General features: G+C 39.2%; 1 protein-coding gene across 1 annotated transcript in view; it reads left to right on the forward strand.

Annotated features, from left to right (window-relative positions):
* Positions 1-9,312: 9,312 nt before the first annotated feature.
* Positions 9,313-16,859, forward strand: part of LOC109987301 (gamma-aminobutyric acid receptor subunit beta-2) — a 60,911-nt gene continuing 53,364 nt past the window's right edge. The window contains exons 1-3 of the mRNA XM_020638330.3: positions 9,313-9,670; positions 9,818-9,915; positions 10,587-10,654. Of these exons, the coding sequence (XP_020493986.2) occupies positions 9,597-9,670; positions 9,818-9,915; positions 10,587-10,654 (240 nt within the window). The 5' untranslated portion in view covers positions 9,313-9,596. The remainder of the gene's footprint in view (positions 9,671-9,817; positions 9,916-10,586; positions 10,655-16,859) is intronic.

The following is a 16,859-nucleotide window of genomic DNA, read 5'->3' on the forward strand; positions in this document are numbered from 1 at the left end:
ACCACCTCCAGTAAATTTGACGTAAGGGGGTTAAAAAAAAAAATCCACTGCAGTTTCCATGGAGACCAAACCATATCATTGTAGGATAAAATAAGTGTTGATTTTGAGAAAAACAGTTGTCCTTGCTGCCTCAGTTGACCTTTTGCCTGACTGAAGCCACGAGCTTTACAATGAACTGTGCTGAACAGCTGCCAACAGCCCGCAGCTCAGAGAGAGGGAAAAGAAGCAGAAACACTAAAGTCAATTGAATAAACTTTATTGCCTCAAGGTTTTTTTGCTGCGATTGAAATGTAAATGTATTCATACGTTGCATACATGTACAGTACACAAGAACCAAGGAAGAAACAGAGGTACCATACCAATAAACATGAAGGGAAAACAGATTATATATATTGTATATATTATAACAGAGTTATTTCCATTGCAAGACAACTTAACAGGAAAACTTAACTATTTTCTTATTGCCTCTACTGACATGTAAACTTAAGTTGAAAAAGAAAAATACAGGAAAGTTCCATAAAGTCTTTCAACAGCCCCCAGTGAAATACAAAGTTCTACAAACTTTTCAGTACTTCATAACAGCTTCTATTTCTTATATAACCAGGTTTGGATTTTGGTTTTATATTCTAAGGTTAAGCATTGGATATATGCAAACGATAAGTTTATATGGTTAAGAAGAAATGTTGTCTGTTTGAAGTACCGAGATCAAATCATGAACAAGACCGTTGATTACAGGCTCTGTCAAGACCAACATTTAAGAGACTTGACAAAGGTTTGGCTAGACCAGTGCTGGTCCAACAGAAAATGACCAACAATTATGACAAAGACTACTTAACAGACTCACACAAAACATTGTAAATACATAAATGATTACACATTATTTTCTGAAACTGTTGCCGTTTTCAATACATGGAGCAAACAGATAACACAGATCAAAACATCAATTACATACTGAGCAGAACAACATTTCGAAAGTTGAGAGAAGGCAAACTCTCAAACAAAACAAGAAACTCGTGTCAAAAAAAAAAAAAACAATCGTTCATGATTCCATCACTGCCTCAAAAAACACTTCATCTCATGTCAAACAGAGAAACTATTAAACTGCATTCATATTAAAACAGTCACTGAAAAAGCCCCCTACACAACCACTAATTCACAAAAATTTCCTCAGGCTAAAGCCAAACACCCACTTTAAAAGCTAATGGGAATGACAAAGGTACATTCAGAAATAAAAAAAATCATCAAAATACAGAAAAAGAGCAGACATAGATCCTTTAACATAAACGCTTTTTCTTGTTTCATCTGTTAAAAACACAAATAGTTGGTGCTAAATTTGTCTTGACATTCTGAACCATCACTGTGCATAGCTGTTCCTCCTTCAGCAGGTATAAGAATAGAAAGTTAGTATTCAGTCCCCATGGTAACCACTTGTAGTTATGGAAGAAAAAAAATCAATGTCAAGTTAAAGTCAGCCAGCTTGCAGAGGTGTTACTCTGTCAGTTCTGAGGAGCTATCTGCAAAATGAATTGATCTGATTGCCTGACCCGGTCAGACCAGCTGCATGCTGGTGAAGGGTTATGATTTAGTCACTAGAGTAATTAAAATACTTGTTAACTTTAAAGCTACTGTGAGGAACATTATTTCACTCAATCTTGTCCATTCCTGTTGACAAAGCAGAACCTGTAATCTGATCGTGTCCTGTACATGTATAAGAAGAAGGACAATCTCATCCTGCTTCCTGTTAACAGTTTAATATAATGTATTGTGAATCTTGATTCTGAAGACATTGTGGCTGCAATGAGCTGTTCATAACCCCTACATTGATAGCAGACATTTCTGACAGACATAATCTGTCCAATTAATGATGGTCTGGTTTGCTTTTTTAGGTCATCAAGAGGCATCAGTCTTCATTTTGGTCTGTTTCATAACCAGTTAAAAATTCCCAACAGGAGCATTAAGTGAGAAAAATCTCAACAAAGTCTTTTGAATCCATCATTAAAATGACAAAATAATTCACAATTAAACTGCTTCTTGGATTTATACTCAATAAAAAAAAAACACAAATTCAAAAAGTGTAGGTTGTTTGTACTATCCACATATCCATTGAGTACAAGTCCTTAAGCTGCGGGAAAGCAAATGCCATTTTAAATGTCATTGAGGTTGAAATGTTCTCTCTGGAACAAATTAAGGGATGGGTGAGGAAATCCCAATGAAAACTTTTTTCTATTACATAATTAAAACTACTAAATAATGCATAATGTGACTGCTTTGAGGGCTTATATTTAAGGTTAAAAGATAGTCTTTGAGAAAAAGTACACACGAAAAAAACTCAGGTTTGTACAATTTACATTGATGTATTCTGTAGGATTATTTAAATAGATGTTGTAACATATGCGAGCTGATATGGCATCAAGAGTAGAGCACGACCCGTTACAGAGGCTCTTGGCCTTCTTAATCTGCAGATGGCAGGGCAAAATGGTGACACCAGTTCCAACTACCACGTTATCATCCTGTGTTACTGCCTAAATCACTTCTCATGCCAAGACACCAAAAGAGGGACTTTTGGCAGAGCTCCTCAAGTAATCCTCCTTTCCTTCCGTCCTTCCTCCTCCACCTCCATCTTTCCAAAGGCTCCAACTGTGGCTAAAGCTGACACTCACCCTGGACTCCTGTCAGCACTTTTGGCAATGATAACCAACGTCTGTCGTAGGCATAGTGAAGGACTGGATGTGTGAAGGTAGGCAAGGAATGGGCCAACGATCTACTGTTTTGGTTGGTGGATGGACAGAGAAGGACACAGCAACCTTGAGTAGGTAGCAGGTGGCGCCTTCTCTGGTGGTTGGAGGGTAATGAGGCATGACGGTTGGCTGAGGCTTCGTTTGTCCTGCTTATCTACACTTCAGAGGTTGAAACCACTGGCATGACATTTTACCTGACAGGTGAAGATCATGGCCAACAGTGGCTTTCACATGGTGCCAAGTTTTGTGTGGAAAACTTGAAATCCAGGAATCATTATTGGGTATTTTTAGGCAATTTTAACTTGCTTTTTTGCCTTCAGCTAAGATGTATTAATTGTTAATGTGCAGTCACTGTTGGTAGGTTTTGATCTACTATACGTAAAGCATGAAAAAACTGTCTGAACATAATTATCAGTGAAAGCTGTTACATTTGAGAATAATTGTTTTTGGACGTTGCTAATTGGATTAAATGTTGACCTGAAATACTTCAGTCGTCACAATTCTACTACTTAATTTGATAAATAAATTCAAACTGTTTGATGTTATTTTCAGGGGCTTTGTGTGGGTAACGTTTTATTTCCAATGGGTTAGCATAGGTTATCAAAGCAACTCTTCCAAGGATTTTTGTTAGATTTTGAAAATGTGACAACAGCACTTAAAATGGTTTCAATTGGGCAACCATCAGGCAGGTTGACATGATAGTCAATCAAGCCAGAAAGAGGAACTGTGAAAATAAAACCCTGAAGTGTATCAAGATTGTTAACTTTTATATAAAAGTTTAAGGTAGGCTCCTGTCGGGGGACACTGTACACTGTCACAGGCAAATATGTTCAGGGTATTTGACCTTACATTTATTTGCACAATATACTGTACATTATATTTCAAAATATGGGTGCAGAAAACATGTGAGCTTGTTTAAATATGATAGCCTACAAGTTATAAAACTGATAAAACCAAGCAGGAACATTTAAATTGCATTAAATATTCAGACAGAGGTCCCTGTGCATTGGTGCATTAAAGGCATTGAATTCATTAAATTGTCTAATCTGTAGTCAAATGATAATGCCTCTTTCCAAAACAGTTACAACATTATGAAACAAGATGCGTTTAAACAATTCATGACAAAGAGCTCTGGCTAAAATAATTCTGAACTGGCTGCTTCTTTTGAACCTGCCTGATTTTCCATTGGGTTTGATGGTTAAACACCTTTCACCAATTTTGCAAGAGACCCCTCAGGATGAAAAATAAATGAATAGTTTTTTTGTGAATGAGTCACAGAATGCAAGGGAGAGAGAAGGAGAGAGAGTTTGATTGTTTTGTTTTTTTATAGGAAAACTGGATGGGGCACAGATTATCTGGGCATTTTGTCAAATAGCTTCTTTTCTTTTTTAAGAGACCTTTCCCTTCTTTCTTGGCTGTTTCAATGTAAAGGACTTATGGCAGACACTTCCAATCCCTTGCTGCACACAACAGTGTGAAACAACAAAGACCAGAATGAGCTACAACAGGGAGTCAGCCACAAAGCAAATACAGTTTTTCTAAGTCTGCTGGCCTAACAAGAATTTGTTTAACATTTTAAGGAAACTAAGACCAACAAAAGCAGGGCTTTTGATTCATGCGGTTAATCGGTTTGGTTATTAGAGTTAGCATTAGCTTGCTCACTTACACAGAAAGAAAAATCAAGCTAACCAACATACCAGAAAACTATCTTGACTAGATAACCTCAGCTAATTCATCCAGACTGCTTGAGCTAATCAGGATGCTCAATTGACTAGCTTCCCAAAGTTTATTTGGAGCAGCTAAGGCCAGGTCTACGCAATTTACCTTAGCTAACTTATTATAGCTATCTCTAAAAACACATTATCTGAGAAGTCATGTTGGCTTGCTTATATAACCTAATCAGTTGACTTGGTTCTTGTTAGAACATATATATTATAACAGACCAGTCTGGATTAAGTCAACAGTATTATCTGGTGTGAGGCTGGTCATTCTATTTTGAGTCTAAGGTATATCATGTCACTGTCTTGGCCAAAGCCAGAGAATCTTTACATGTGCCCAGTATAATAGCTGATGATTTAACAGTGTCATTTATAACAATGATTCCCACATAGTAACTTTGAGTACATTCTACTGGCAATAGTTTTAGTTGAAAATATCTTAAATCTTATTCTTTCATTTGTTTTAAAGCATTTTAAATTGAATTCCAACTAATTGTGAGATAAAACATCTGAGCCTTTCCTTCATGACTGCACATGTCTAGGTGTTCGGTTAAGTGCACCTCCTTTCTAAAATCAAATGATTTTGAGCAAACGTTAATAAAAGGAATCAATCATTACCCTGTCGGTTATAATTACACTCTACTTTACTTGTGTCAGGTTTTTTTTTTGTTTCTAAATTTCTTTTGTGCGCCATTGACCTAAATACTAACCCTCTCAACAATTACAAGGACATCGTTTAAATGTGCCTTCCACAGGCCTCTAATAGAGCTCTCCTGCTGAGTTAAGGAGCTCTAATCAGCAGTGTCAGTGCTGTAATTGTGGTACATATAAAATAGAGATACAGAGAGGTGTTTAATTACAGAGAAAAGCAGAGTGCAATTTTCATCTCAGGCTGACAAATTGGGTTTGACGATTCTCTCAATGTTATGTATGTTAAATGTTGAAGCCTACATTTCATCTGATGACCTAGTTTAAAAACACATCTGTCAGTTCTGTTTAATCTTAATATTTCTGTAAATACTTACAAACATAAAAAAAACAACGACATTACAAACATGAATCGACACATTAAGTGCACCAAAACAGATTCATTACAGTAACTGGGTGAAATGATGCCACTGCTTTGTTGGCTATGTGCCATGACATATTGCCACTCCATCTCAGTGGTGCTGGATTGATATCAGATAGTAAATCCATGGGAGGTGTTACCTGCTGAGAACAGACCAGGTGCAAACTCTGCAGTAAGACCACAAGCTGTAGAGGTTTATCAAGCACTGTGGAGTAATTCACCCACTTACTGCCCTCAAGCCTAAAATGTGTAAATAAATAAAAAGACAATCCCACTGCCTCTAATATTTTGCCACTATTTGGTGAGGTTTAAGAATACGTTAGAAAGATTTAATTGAGGAATTATACTAAATGAGACATGTGGTGGGCAGAGATTTGAAATGTGGGCACATCACTTAACATGGATAAACTCCACAAAATAACAAGACAGTTATTGTACTGAAATTGTCTTTTTTATAAACTAATAATGATAGATGATGAATCACAGCCTCCCCACAATGTCCCTAAATCTTTTAAAATTGAACAAGCTCAAGTGATAGTCTTTGCTTCTTAACCAGTTAGTGATGAAGTCATTTTGATTTGAAGGCATTGGATCTTATGAGCATGTGTGTTTATTTGTTTTACTCACAAATGTGTGGACACCCCGGCTCATAATAACTTGCTACACAATGGACTTACTATTTTGGGAGAGAAAGCTCATCCAACTAATGTAAACTATGACCAAATGTATGTGCAAGTGTGTGGGACTACAACTTTTGGGATATACCCAACAACACACTGAGTGTGTTGTTGGGTATAGTGTTGTGACTTTGTTTGAGGTTTTCTCATCATGTTTGTAGTTATTTATTGCAGAAGTCAATGTCATGGCAGATGATGGACTGAGATGTGTTATCTGTGTGCTCAGGCAGAGAGTCCTCATTCGCTCTCTCTCTCTCTCTCTCTCTCTCTCTCTCTCTCTCTCTCTCTCTCACACACACTCACAATTTCCATCATCTTGCCAAAATTCCTGCAAACAAACCCCTGTTTACTCACATGAAACAACACTAATGTCTCTTTTTTTCAGACACTAGGGACATCGTTTTTTTTTTTTTTTATTCTTCAGCACAGAACAACCTTAACATTGCACTGGCAGAAATGTGTGCTACCTTACTGAGAGGCCTGAAAAAGCATTCATTATATTTATGTAAGGGCAAAGCTGCAGAAAGACATGGCAAGAGAGAGAGAGAGAGAGAGAGAGACAGAGAGAGAGAGAGAGAGAGAGAGAGAGAAAAGAGGAGAGCTAAAGCCCTTTTGGGAAAGTTAGACAATTTACTAAATCAGGCATTAAAAAACGCGTGGCAGGTCAACATATTTGTTTGCTTGCATCAGTGCCAGTTTCTGAGGGATGTGAGCATCCACCCACTGACTTTGAAGGGTTACAATACAAGTTTCTTCTTGATTTATACTCACAATATTGTGATTGGTGAGGCATTTTGTGGATCCACCATCTGTTTGCCCTCCGATAAATATTAATGAGCTATGAAAGGCATGCTAAAAGAGATCAGGAAATTGCTTTTCATGACAGTCACTAAAATCTTTGCATGCATGGAGAAAATAACACAATTGGGTCTGGTTCTGATGGAAACATGTTTTGTTTTTTGTTTTGTGTGTGCATGTGTGTGCATGTGTGTGTGTGTGTGTGTGTGGGGGGGGGGGGGGTCGATTACATAACTGATACAAAACATGGTGGCAGGCCTATTAGGAAATGTAGTGGAGATTGCCGTGCGTGCTGTCCATGGGGCTGATCCTTCGGCACACATGCAATTTCTTGGTAACACTCTGAAGTTCTACATGTTCTAGTCAGTGGGTCACCAGGTAGCAGCTTCATGGTGGTGTATTGAGCACACTTACTATTTGGTTAAGTAGGTTAGTTGAGTTAAAATAAATTGTCAAAAAGTTGACTAAATAATGTAAATGAATGCTTGTTTTTAATCATGTTTGTTCTTTTCTAGTTACCAGAAACAATATCAACACAAATGACAGAATATATCTACAGTAGTTCCTAGGTGGCAAAATAAATATCATATTTGCATAGGGGAGACAACATAAACACTGTCAATGAAATACATGTGCTCAGAAGTAATTCAGTCAAAATAAAATATTCCAATTACTAGTATAGATGAGGTTCATAGGCCCAATGTCTCCAAATAACAGGTCTGACATTGAGTATCTAAGGCTTGACCAAGCTGAATCATTTTTGCAGCTGCCTCTTTTAAATGTTTTTATTATTTATGTCAAGTAGAACAGTCTGGAAATTCATTACAATATACTCTGTGCCAGGGACAGTCTTGTATGGAGTAAACTTCCCTTGCATTCTTATGTTTAACATTCATTTCTATTAATTTTTTTGCCATGGGTAGGTACAAAGTCAATCAAAATACGACAATACAGCTGAAAAATTATTTATTTTTTTACCCAAAAACTTTATATCAACCTCCTATAGATGTATCAATATATGGGCTGGGAATAAAAATAAAAAAACACCTGACTTAAAATGCATTAAATTCGACTGTGCAAGTCTTCACATTTTACAACGCCCCCTTCAGGTCAAAAGAGAACAGAATTGTATAGTTTTCTTTGGTTAAAAAAACAAATCGATTCTACATTATAATGCAGGAATCACTCGTAAGAAAGTAATTGTTTCCGATGTGTGCTTTTACATCGCAGTGCATTTAGCATCCTCCTGCTCGGATCACTTCTGCCCCCCTCCTCTCTCTGTGGCAGGGCAGGGGATCCGCTGCAGGACTCCTACACAGGGCTCACTGCTCTAGCATCCGCCTCTGATCCCACCATATCCATGACGTTTCGTGTCCGAGTTTACACGCTGAGTGGCGCACATCCTGCTCACCAGTGCGTGGAGCCACAAGCGTGCATGTTTGCAAGAGATGCCTCTGACTGTAGGCTTCAGTGCATACCGCTCTGCTCCATGCATCCCGCTTTCAACCCTGAGGCTCTTGCACTGGCACAGCGCCTCTCAAAGTATTAAGTCGCACTTCTAGTTGTCGTCAGAGGCCCGAATGCGAGGAGATCGATGCAAGAGCAAGTGTTAAAGCAGGGATGCATTTATAGCACGGAACCCCCGTTTTGTGTGGAGAATAGGCGATGAGGGAAGCACATTCAGCACCATGGACAGCGGAGGGAGGGAGTGACTGATTTTGCACTTCGAACAGGGAAGAAAAAACGAATGTAGTGATTTATTTTTTCCACTTGTATTATATCATACTCATTCCCTTTTGAAAATTATGAAGAACAATAATTAAAGAAGGTTGCAAACTATGAATACAGTTGGCTCCCTCAGCCTGACAGAACTCATCCACTCCACAGCTTTCAAGAATAGGCCTATATCTGCCCTAATTGCAAGTTCACACCTTTGCAATCACGGTCTCATTTCTCAGATCACTGTAATTCTTTTTGCGATGCACACCATAAAGATTCAGAAATATGACCAAAAAATAATTCAAAAGAAAATAATTCAAATGTATATGTAAAGTTTGTATTGGGTTACTTGTTTTCCTTATATCCATTAAGCTAGAGTTAAGTTAGTGATGATGTCACGTGCACTTTAACTGGTACATATAGCTGTCCAGTCAAAACATCAGCAGGAAGCTCCCCAGAAGTTCTGAAGAAACAGCAGGGTTAAGTTAAATGCTAGGGAACCCCTCTATAAATTGGGATACGGGCGTGTAAGGAGCGAATGAAAAGAGACAACCCCACCCACATGTCCAAACTCGCCCCCGTGGATTCAACCCCACCATCTTTCCAATTACCGCTTTTAAAACAGCCACGGTGAGTTATTTAAAAGAGGGATACCCCAGCATGCCCCAGAGGAACTTGCAGTCTTAGTTCTCCTTTAAATTCCTCCGTGTCTGGGTACTACCTCTTCTACCAAGGGCAGCGGTAGCAGCAGCGCCGCTTCTTGATGTTGTGGTTGCTAGTACGCATGCGCCCGGCATTGGAATTACTGCACTGGCGAGAATAAGTTGCACCTCGTCTCTCTTCACTAAAAGAAAAAAAACAAACACGTAAAATAAGTATGGCAGTTTTCAAAATAATGTGTTTTTGCGTGTGGTTGTTTCCTCTCGTAGTGACTGTGGTGCGCGCCCAAAGGTAAGTGAAAGGGTCGGAGGATGCTCCACTCATTTTTTACTAAGTGTGTAACAGACGCCGTGGAAAATACTTGGTGCACTTTCTGCTTCAAGAATGTCTCGTTTTTCAATCTCCTGTGCAACTTTTTCTCTCTTTTTTCTTCCATAGTACCAAAGTCAATGACCCAAGCAATATGTCCGTGGTTAAAGATACGGTGGATAGAGTGTTAAAAGGTTATGATATACGACTGAGACCAGATTTCGGAGGTAAATGAACTCGTGTTACCACCAACTCTGTTCGAATTTGAGCCTTGACAGCCGTATAGTGGCTACAGTGTTTATATCGCTTATAAAAACCACCGAAAACTGAACGAGGTTTGGTTCGGAAAGTAAAGTGCCACAGTCTATGTGGCTGATATGAAACAGTCAAGGGAAAAAATGTGCTAAAACATTCCAGGTTGCCGACAAAAATGCGAGAACTCATGAGTTAAGAGGCTATCTGATGTATTTGGATGTTGATGTCCACGACATCCTTTATTTAAATGAAAAATGTATAGTCTTCAGAAAAAAAAGTGTCTGTCTACTCCCAGGACACGTCTATTGGAATTTGACATACAGTTGACAGCCTATTTGATTTTCCAGCATCTTCCTATTCAAGTGTTCACTTCAAGGGAAACATGTTTGGACATAATCAAGGGCGTCATGATTTAATGTCAACAACTTTTAGGGGAATTACCAGCACTTTCACCACAGCTCAGCGAGTCTAATCCCACCCGAAATGAACACTGTAAACTATTACCCGGCTGACAACTGCTAAATTCTCAAATCTGTGTTCCCATCACGCAAACATTATGAACCGTTTCTCGCATGTCAATGAATCATTTATGCACGTGATGTGCCGTATTGCTCTTCTTAATCGTTGTTTTGGTCTGTCCCAGGTCCTCCGGTTGGAGTGGGAATGAATATTGACATAGCAAGCATAGACATGGTATCAGAAGTCAATATGGTAAGTAGGCCATTATTACTTTTTATTCTACTTATCCTTCTGTGCTATTTATAACGCTAACAGGGGAAATACCCCTTCTCACCACCGGGGAACCCCCTCGAAATGTAGGTCCGTGTGCATGTGTGTTTCCCCCGATCACTGGCATCGACTTAGGGGGTTCGAGAGAGAGAGAGGGGGGGGGGGTGATTTGAGCCTCCTTAGGGGTTTTTGATATAGATTGACATTTATGGATGTTTATGGCTGTATAGTTTGTTAAGTGGCACACAAGCAAGCATCTTTCAACTCACAAAATACATGATAGGCTATAGGGACTTAAAGTTCAGTCCAATCACAGCTCTCACTTACAGGTGAAGTAGTATTAACTCAACTCACTACTCTGGAAATATATCACACTAACACTAATATCGCAAAAAAAATGTTTAACGTTGTTTGCAGTCGCTTTATTATAAATTGTGTCAGTAGAAGAAGTTGAGAGCTGTGGATGTGAGAAGTACAGATTAAGTTTTGCTTCATCCAAGTGCACCTCCTAGTGATGAGATATTAAAACTGCAAGACTGTGTCCATTGAAACTGAAGGCTGTATTTTATCATCATAGAAGGTCACTCTTGACACTTATAATGCAGTCGACAAGGTGAGCAAAAATTGATATTTATGGTAATATGCACGAGATTCTGATAGGTCCATTGTCATCTTTTTTTTTTAATTTCTCTCTGTGGTTGACCTCTACTGTGGCAGTAAACTGGTTTTTAATTTGCATCTTCTTTGTACACTCCCGTCCTGATGTTGCACTCGCAACTTCCTTGTTACTAGCTGTGTTCTAAGTCATGTTGTGATATCGAGGATATTTTTGGCAGCAGCCTCCAAAGGCTGTTTCTCATGTTGTTATCTTTGTGCTCCTGGAGACTATATTGATGTATAGGACAGAGATTAGAACATAGACGATGTTCTTTTTTGCATGTTCTACACACAGAAGACCTGCATAACCATACTCTCATACATGTACATACACACACACACACACACACACACACACACACACACACACACACACACACACACACACACACACACACACACACACAGCCATACACATTCACAGAGCAAGTCTACAAGGGCTTCCAGAGTGGCCTAGAATGCTTAATTAAAGGCATGTTTCCCGAGAGTAACAGATGCAAGAGCTTGATGGATGCCATGCATTGTTTTTCTTGCTTTTGTGCTTGCAAGTTTAGTACAGATTTGAATCAGATTTTCACAGGAACGACCGATAAATGATGACATCTGGGTATTTTTACTTTTTGGATAGCATAGAATAGGGCGAAAAGAGAATAAAAATAAAAAACGATTGAACATAAAAAAGTTCAGCAATGGTGTTACAAGTGTATAATATTTTGCAGCCTGCCTCACTCCAAAGTCATCAAAAATGGCAGCTTGGGCAGTGGCCCTTGGTTTCAAGTTATGGCACTGTAGGAACCCCAATGGAAAACTGTTTTGAACGCTTTCCTCTAGGTCATTGTGTTGTTGCAGAATCGATGTCAGGTGTTGTAGGATATCTGCTTGTGGTGACAAAAAAAGAGTGGTGGATGGGTGATCAGTGGGTTAGAACTTTCCAAAACATCCATGTATGACTACAGCCTGGTTATAAAAAGATCATCAGGGCTTATTTGCATGCACACACCTACGCACACAATGCCAAACAAAAAAGAATATCCCACTCTCCAAACGTACAAAACCAGTGATGCACCGCTTCTTTGATCACTCCACTCCTTTGTCAGGTTTGGCCCACTAAACAGCCTCTGATGTGAAAGGGGAGTCATTACCACCATTGGATTCTCATAAAAAGGAGAGGCCACATGTGTTTGTAATGCTTTTTTCAGAATCTTTGATCCGCTCCTCTTCCTATAAATGTAACCACTTTTCAGGATAGCAGCTGGTGTAGAAGGACTTTCCTTTCTTCCATTTCCTCTCCCCCATCTGGCTCCGTGTCTGCCACTTATTTTGGTGCAGGGAGAGAGAGAACCACCCTGGGTACTTTCTTTTAGAGAAGAGATAAGAAACAGGGTTGAGGATAATGGAGACATGTCACTGAGAGAGATGTATCCAACAGTGTCCCATTAGCTATTAAGGCAGAGCGGGACATCCATGCTTTGGTGTGTATTAGCAATATATTCTTCTATCCACCAACTGCTGCTCTCTGTTGAGGGCTGCACATTAAAAGCCGAGACATGGACCCATGATAACAGGATGTATTATTTGATTTTTCCAGAGGGGCCATTAAAATAAAGAACTGCAAAGAGGGTTGTCTTAAACCATCTGTTTTAGCACTTTGTTACCAATGTCACAAAGTAGAAACCCATTTAGAAACAACACAGGCCTCTAGCACACTCCAGATGAGTCACCAGACTAAGCATTCAAGCCTTAAAGTGTGAGTGGCCCAGAGGACATGGAGTCCTCTTCTGTATTTTGTCACGTAAGCGGCTCTGATGTCCAAATGCACTACCTGGACCCAAGCAGTTTACAGTGATTTACTCCCACAAAACATTTTCTTTTCTTAATCAGAGTTACAAGAAAATGAAGCAACTGACTGCTGCTGAAGTTCTCTGAGGATAAAAGCACCAGACGCTGTCTTTACTGAGTCATATACCATGCATGAAACTACATTACATGTCACTTAGGCCCGGAGCCAGACATGGGATGAGGAGGCTGTAGTCTGGTGTTCATTACATACCCATGAAAGGTCACTTGTTCTTTGGGTGTCAGAGCCGAAGTCCTGAGCCTTCTGGGGTGAAAAGGTATAAGATATGGTTGTGTAACACCTAGGGGTCAACTTTTTCACCTCTGTGGCTGTGACAGAGAGAGAAAGACAGAGACGGATAGGGGCGAGAGATGTGACATTAACAAGTTAGCATGTGGAGAGCCAGAAGCAGGGCTTGGTGTTGGAGGGAAGGTCATGTACCTAGTGCTGCTCAGGGTTCATTCTGTATGACTCAGAGGTGGACATATACAGAGAGACACGCACTGAATACCAATGGCATGTTAGACATTCCTCTCAAGGCCAGGTGTCTTTGCAAGGCTTAATGTATGTACTTGTGGAAGGGAGAATGAAAGATCTGTCTTCAAGTATAAAGTATGAATTCAAAGCAATTCTCAATTTTTGTACCTTCTCCAGTGCCATTTAAGTCTGAATATTTGCTTTTAGTTGAGCTTCTAAGCACTTGAATCCTAATCCAACAGTTTTCACAAGGGAAGAAATACTCCTGTCTGAGGATGAACTCAAGTTTTTATCCTCCTCCAAAAGGCAGAAATACCATTATTGATGCTCATAAAGGTCAAGAGGAGCTTATTGATTGCTGGAGAGGGAGGCACCCCCCCACAAATTTGTAGAACCCAGTTATTTCCTCTCCCTCGAAGAAGATATCTGAAACGGGATGTCTGCTATAAATGCAAAGATATCCCACTGAAATCTATACCATATTTTAAACAAATGTGATGCATTCTAATGGATGATGGCAGAATGGCAAGAGATTACATTTGGCATACGATATTAAAGGAAAGAAAGATCGCGGCAGCACTTATGTGGTATTGAGTTATATCTCATCCGGACGTGAGAGCTTTAAAATGATATTAAGTCTGAATCTGCGCATGTGTCTTAATCTATTCCACGGCGGTCTTCCACATCGTATAGCTGATGTGTGCAGAATCATGAATTGATGAGCAGCCAAAATAATTAGTCAATCTGATTTTAATAGATTTTCATGGCATGAATTTGACAGTTAACTCCAAGTATATAATGGTTAGGAAACATCAACCTAATCAGCCCATTGTAATGTTAATGATACTTATCGAAAGATAAATGATAAAGTGTAATTATTCTTTAAAGTTAATGAATGGGACATCATTTTATATTCCTAAAGTGAGATAGTCAAACTCCTGATTCTTTTGTCGTTCCAAACACATTTTACCCAGCAGGATTTCTCAGAAAAATGTCACACAAGGTTGGATCACCAGAGGCTTGCCAAGCTCTCAAATGATCTCCAAACCTGCTTCATTACTGTTGCATGGTGAGTAATGCGAGTGTAGAGGCAATGTGTGAAGATTTGCAAACTGCAACACAATCAGATTGTGCTGGGAAATAAATAACAAGTGAAGTGCAAGGCGCAATTAAAATGTGTGAATTCATGGAGGCACTGTCAAACTATTAAAAACCATCCTGTGCTATCTTTCAAACTCATAACAAGCTAATGAGCAAATGCTCCGAAATTGCGGGTAATAAAGTATTACATTTAGTTGACGAGTACAGCTCAATGAATACGTGTAATAAAGCAAGAGCAGGGTTTTTTTTAGTTTGGATTCTGCGAACAAAATTGAGCTATTTGTGCCACACTAGTCTTGATTTGTCTTTATTGGGTAGGTGCAGCACTTCAAACTACGCTATGAAAAGTTTAACTTCCTGAAGTTCCTTTGAAAGATTCTTGCAGTGTCTCCTTCTCATCTGCAGTCTATAATAGGCTTCCATATAGGCCAGACATGGACATATACTTAGATAGCCTCTGGTGAGGATGTAATATCTCTGGGGTGCCGGTGGCCTAACGGTTGGTGCGCACACCCGATGTGAGTAGGCGGTAGTCCTCGAGAGCGGGCCGCCCGTGTGTGGGACCTTTGGCTCCTTTCCCACTTGTCATTCCCTGCTCTTTTTTCCCCAGTTTCTAACTCTATCCGCCGTAAAATCTCAGAGATGGAGATATGGAAAGCCCGAGAGTAAATCTTTAAAAAAGGATGTAATATCTTGTCTTTCACATTCATGAATCCTAATCCTTCATTCACTGGGGCCCAAACTCAACCTATCTGTTCTGGAATGTTTTGGTATCAAGAGTGCTGGAGTGTATATAATGTATGAAGAAAGCGAGGCTGGAATGTTACTGATTCATTTTCACTGCTCGGGAAGGAAGATTGATCGGTCAGACTTAAGAGACAGCCTGGACTGAACCTCAATCTTTGTTACCAAGACAACATCATTGGAAATTTGGTTTGAATATGGTTTGAAATACATTACAGATACCACTCAACTCATGTTGCAGTGTACTATAGAAGGGGCCTTGCTGCATAATGCTAACTTCATATGGCACGTGAGGCTAGAAAAGAAGACAACAATAGACAACTGAGATGTTAGGAACACGAGAGGCATTTCAAAAATCACAATTGGATTAAATGCCTTGTTATCCATATCCTTCCCGTTAGCTGCCATTAGAATGTTAAACATCACATCAGGAAGCATTCAGTTAAGAGCTGCACCAGAACATTGTCACGATCTCGGAGGCGGAGCAGGATACAAGTAATTTTAGTAATCTGAATGCCGTGATGAAATAGAATTAATCATCCATGCAACAAAGACATGAATACTGATTACTGTCACCATGTGTTTTTTAGCCAATTGGGAATAACAGAACAATAGTATTACAATCTTTTATAAATAAACACCTGGTAAAATGGATTGCAATATGTGTACAAATGAAAACCTGTTGCCTAATGACTCATCCATTAGCAACATTTGCATTCATGCTGCGTGCTGTTTCTGACCACCCAATGAATGTTAATGTAAAACCCATGAGGTTTAGTCATTCTATTTTAGTCCTGTTCTATGCAGGAAGTCCTTTGAGAGATATTTGGAAGCATTGACTCTGAACCAAAACAGTAAAGGGGAGCTATAAACCTATAAAGCAAAGAGTTGAATTTCTATTCAGGGAAAGTGCAGAGTTTGGTGGCATTTATCTCAGTCTGTTTTTAGAGCCATGAACTTTCATACTGAATGACATAATGTCCTATGTTAAAGCAAATATGTTTATTGATCTGTCAGTTGCTGTTGCAAAAGGTTAGATCTGGTTTTGGTTAGACTGTAAATAACCAAAATATCTCCAAACTCCTGAAGTGGACTAGACTTTCTTGTCGATGATGTTTTCGCCAATGCTTTCTGTGTCACTATCGCTTACCCATATCCCTGCGACAAGATTGGCTGTTCGGCGTCTTTTTCTTCTTCTCTTCCCCTTTCCCAGTGTTTGGGGGGTGTAATGAGCTTTAAATCTATCAAACCTTTATCAAACATTTGTTACAATTATTTTGAGAAAAATTATATTGCGATAATTATTATTATCATTTTATCACTCGACGACAAAAAATATCAGGTCCCTGATCACACTCAGTCATTCACTGT

The sequence above is a fragment of the Labrus bergylta genome, chromosome 14 (genome assembly GCF_963930695.1).
Source record: "Labrus bergylta chromosome 14, fLabBer1.1, whole genome shotgun sequence".
NCBI classification, from domain to species: domain Eukaryota; kingdom Metazoa; phylum Chordata; class Actinopteri; order Labriformes; family Labridae; genus Labrus; species Labrus bergylta.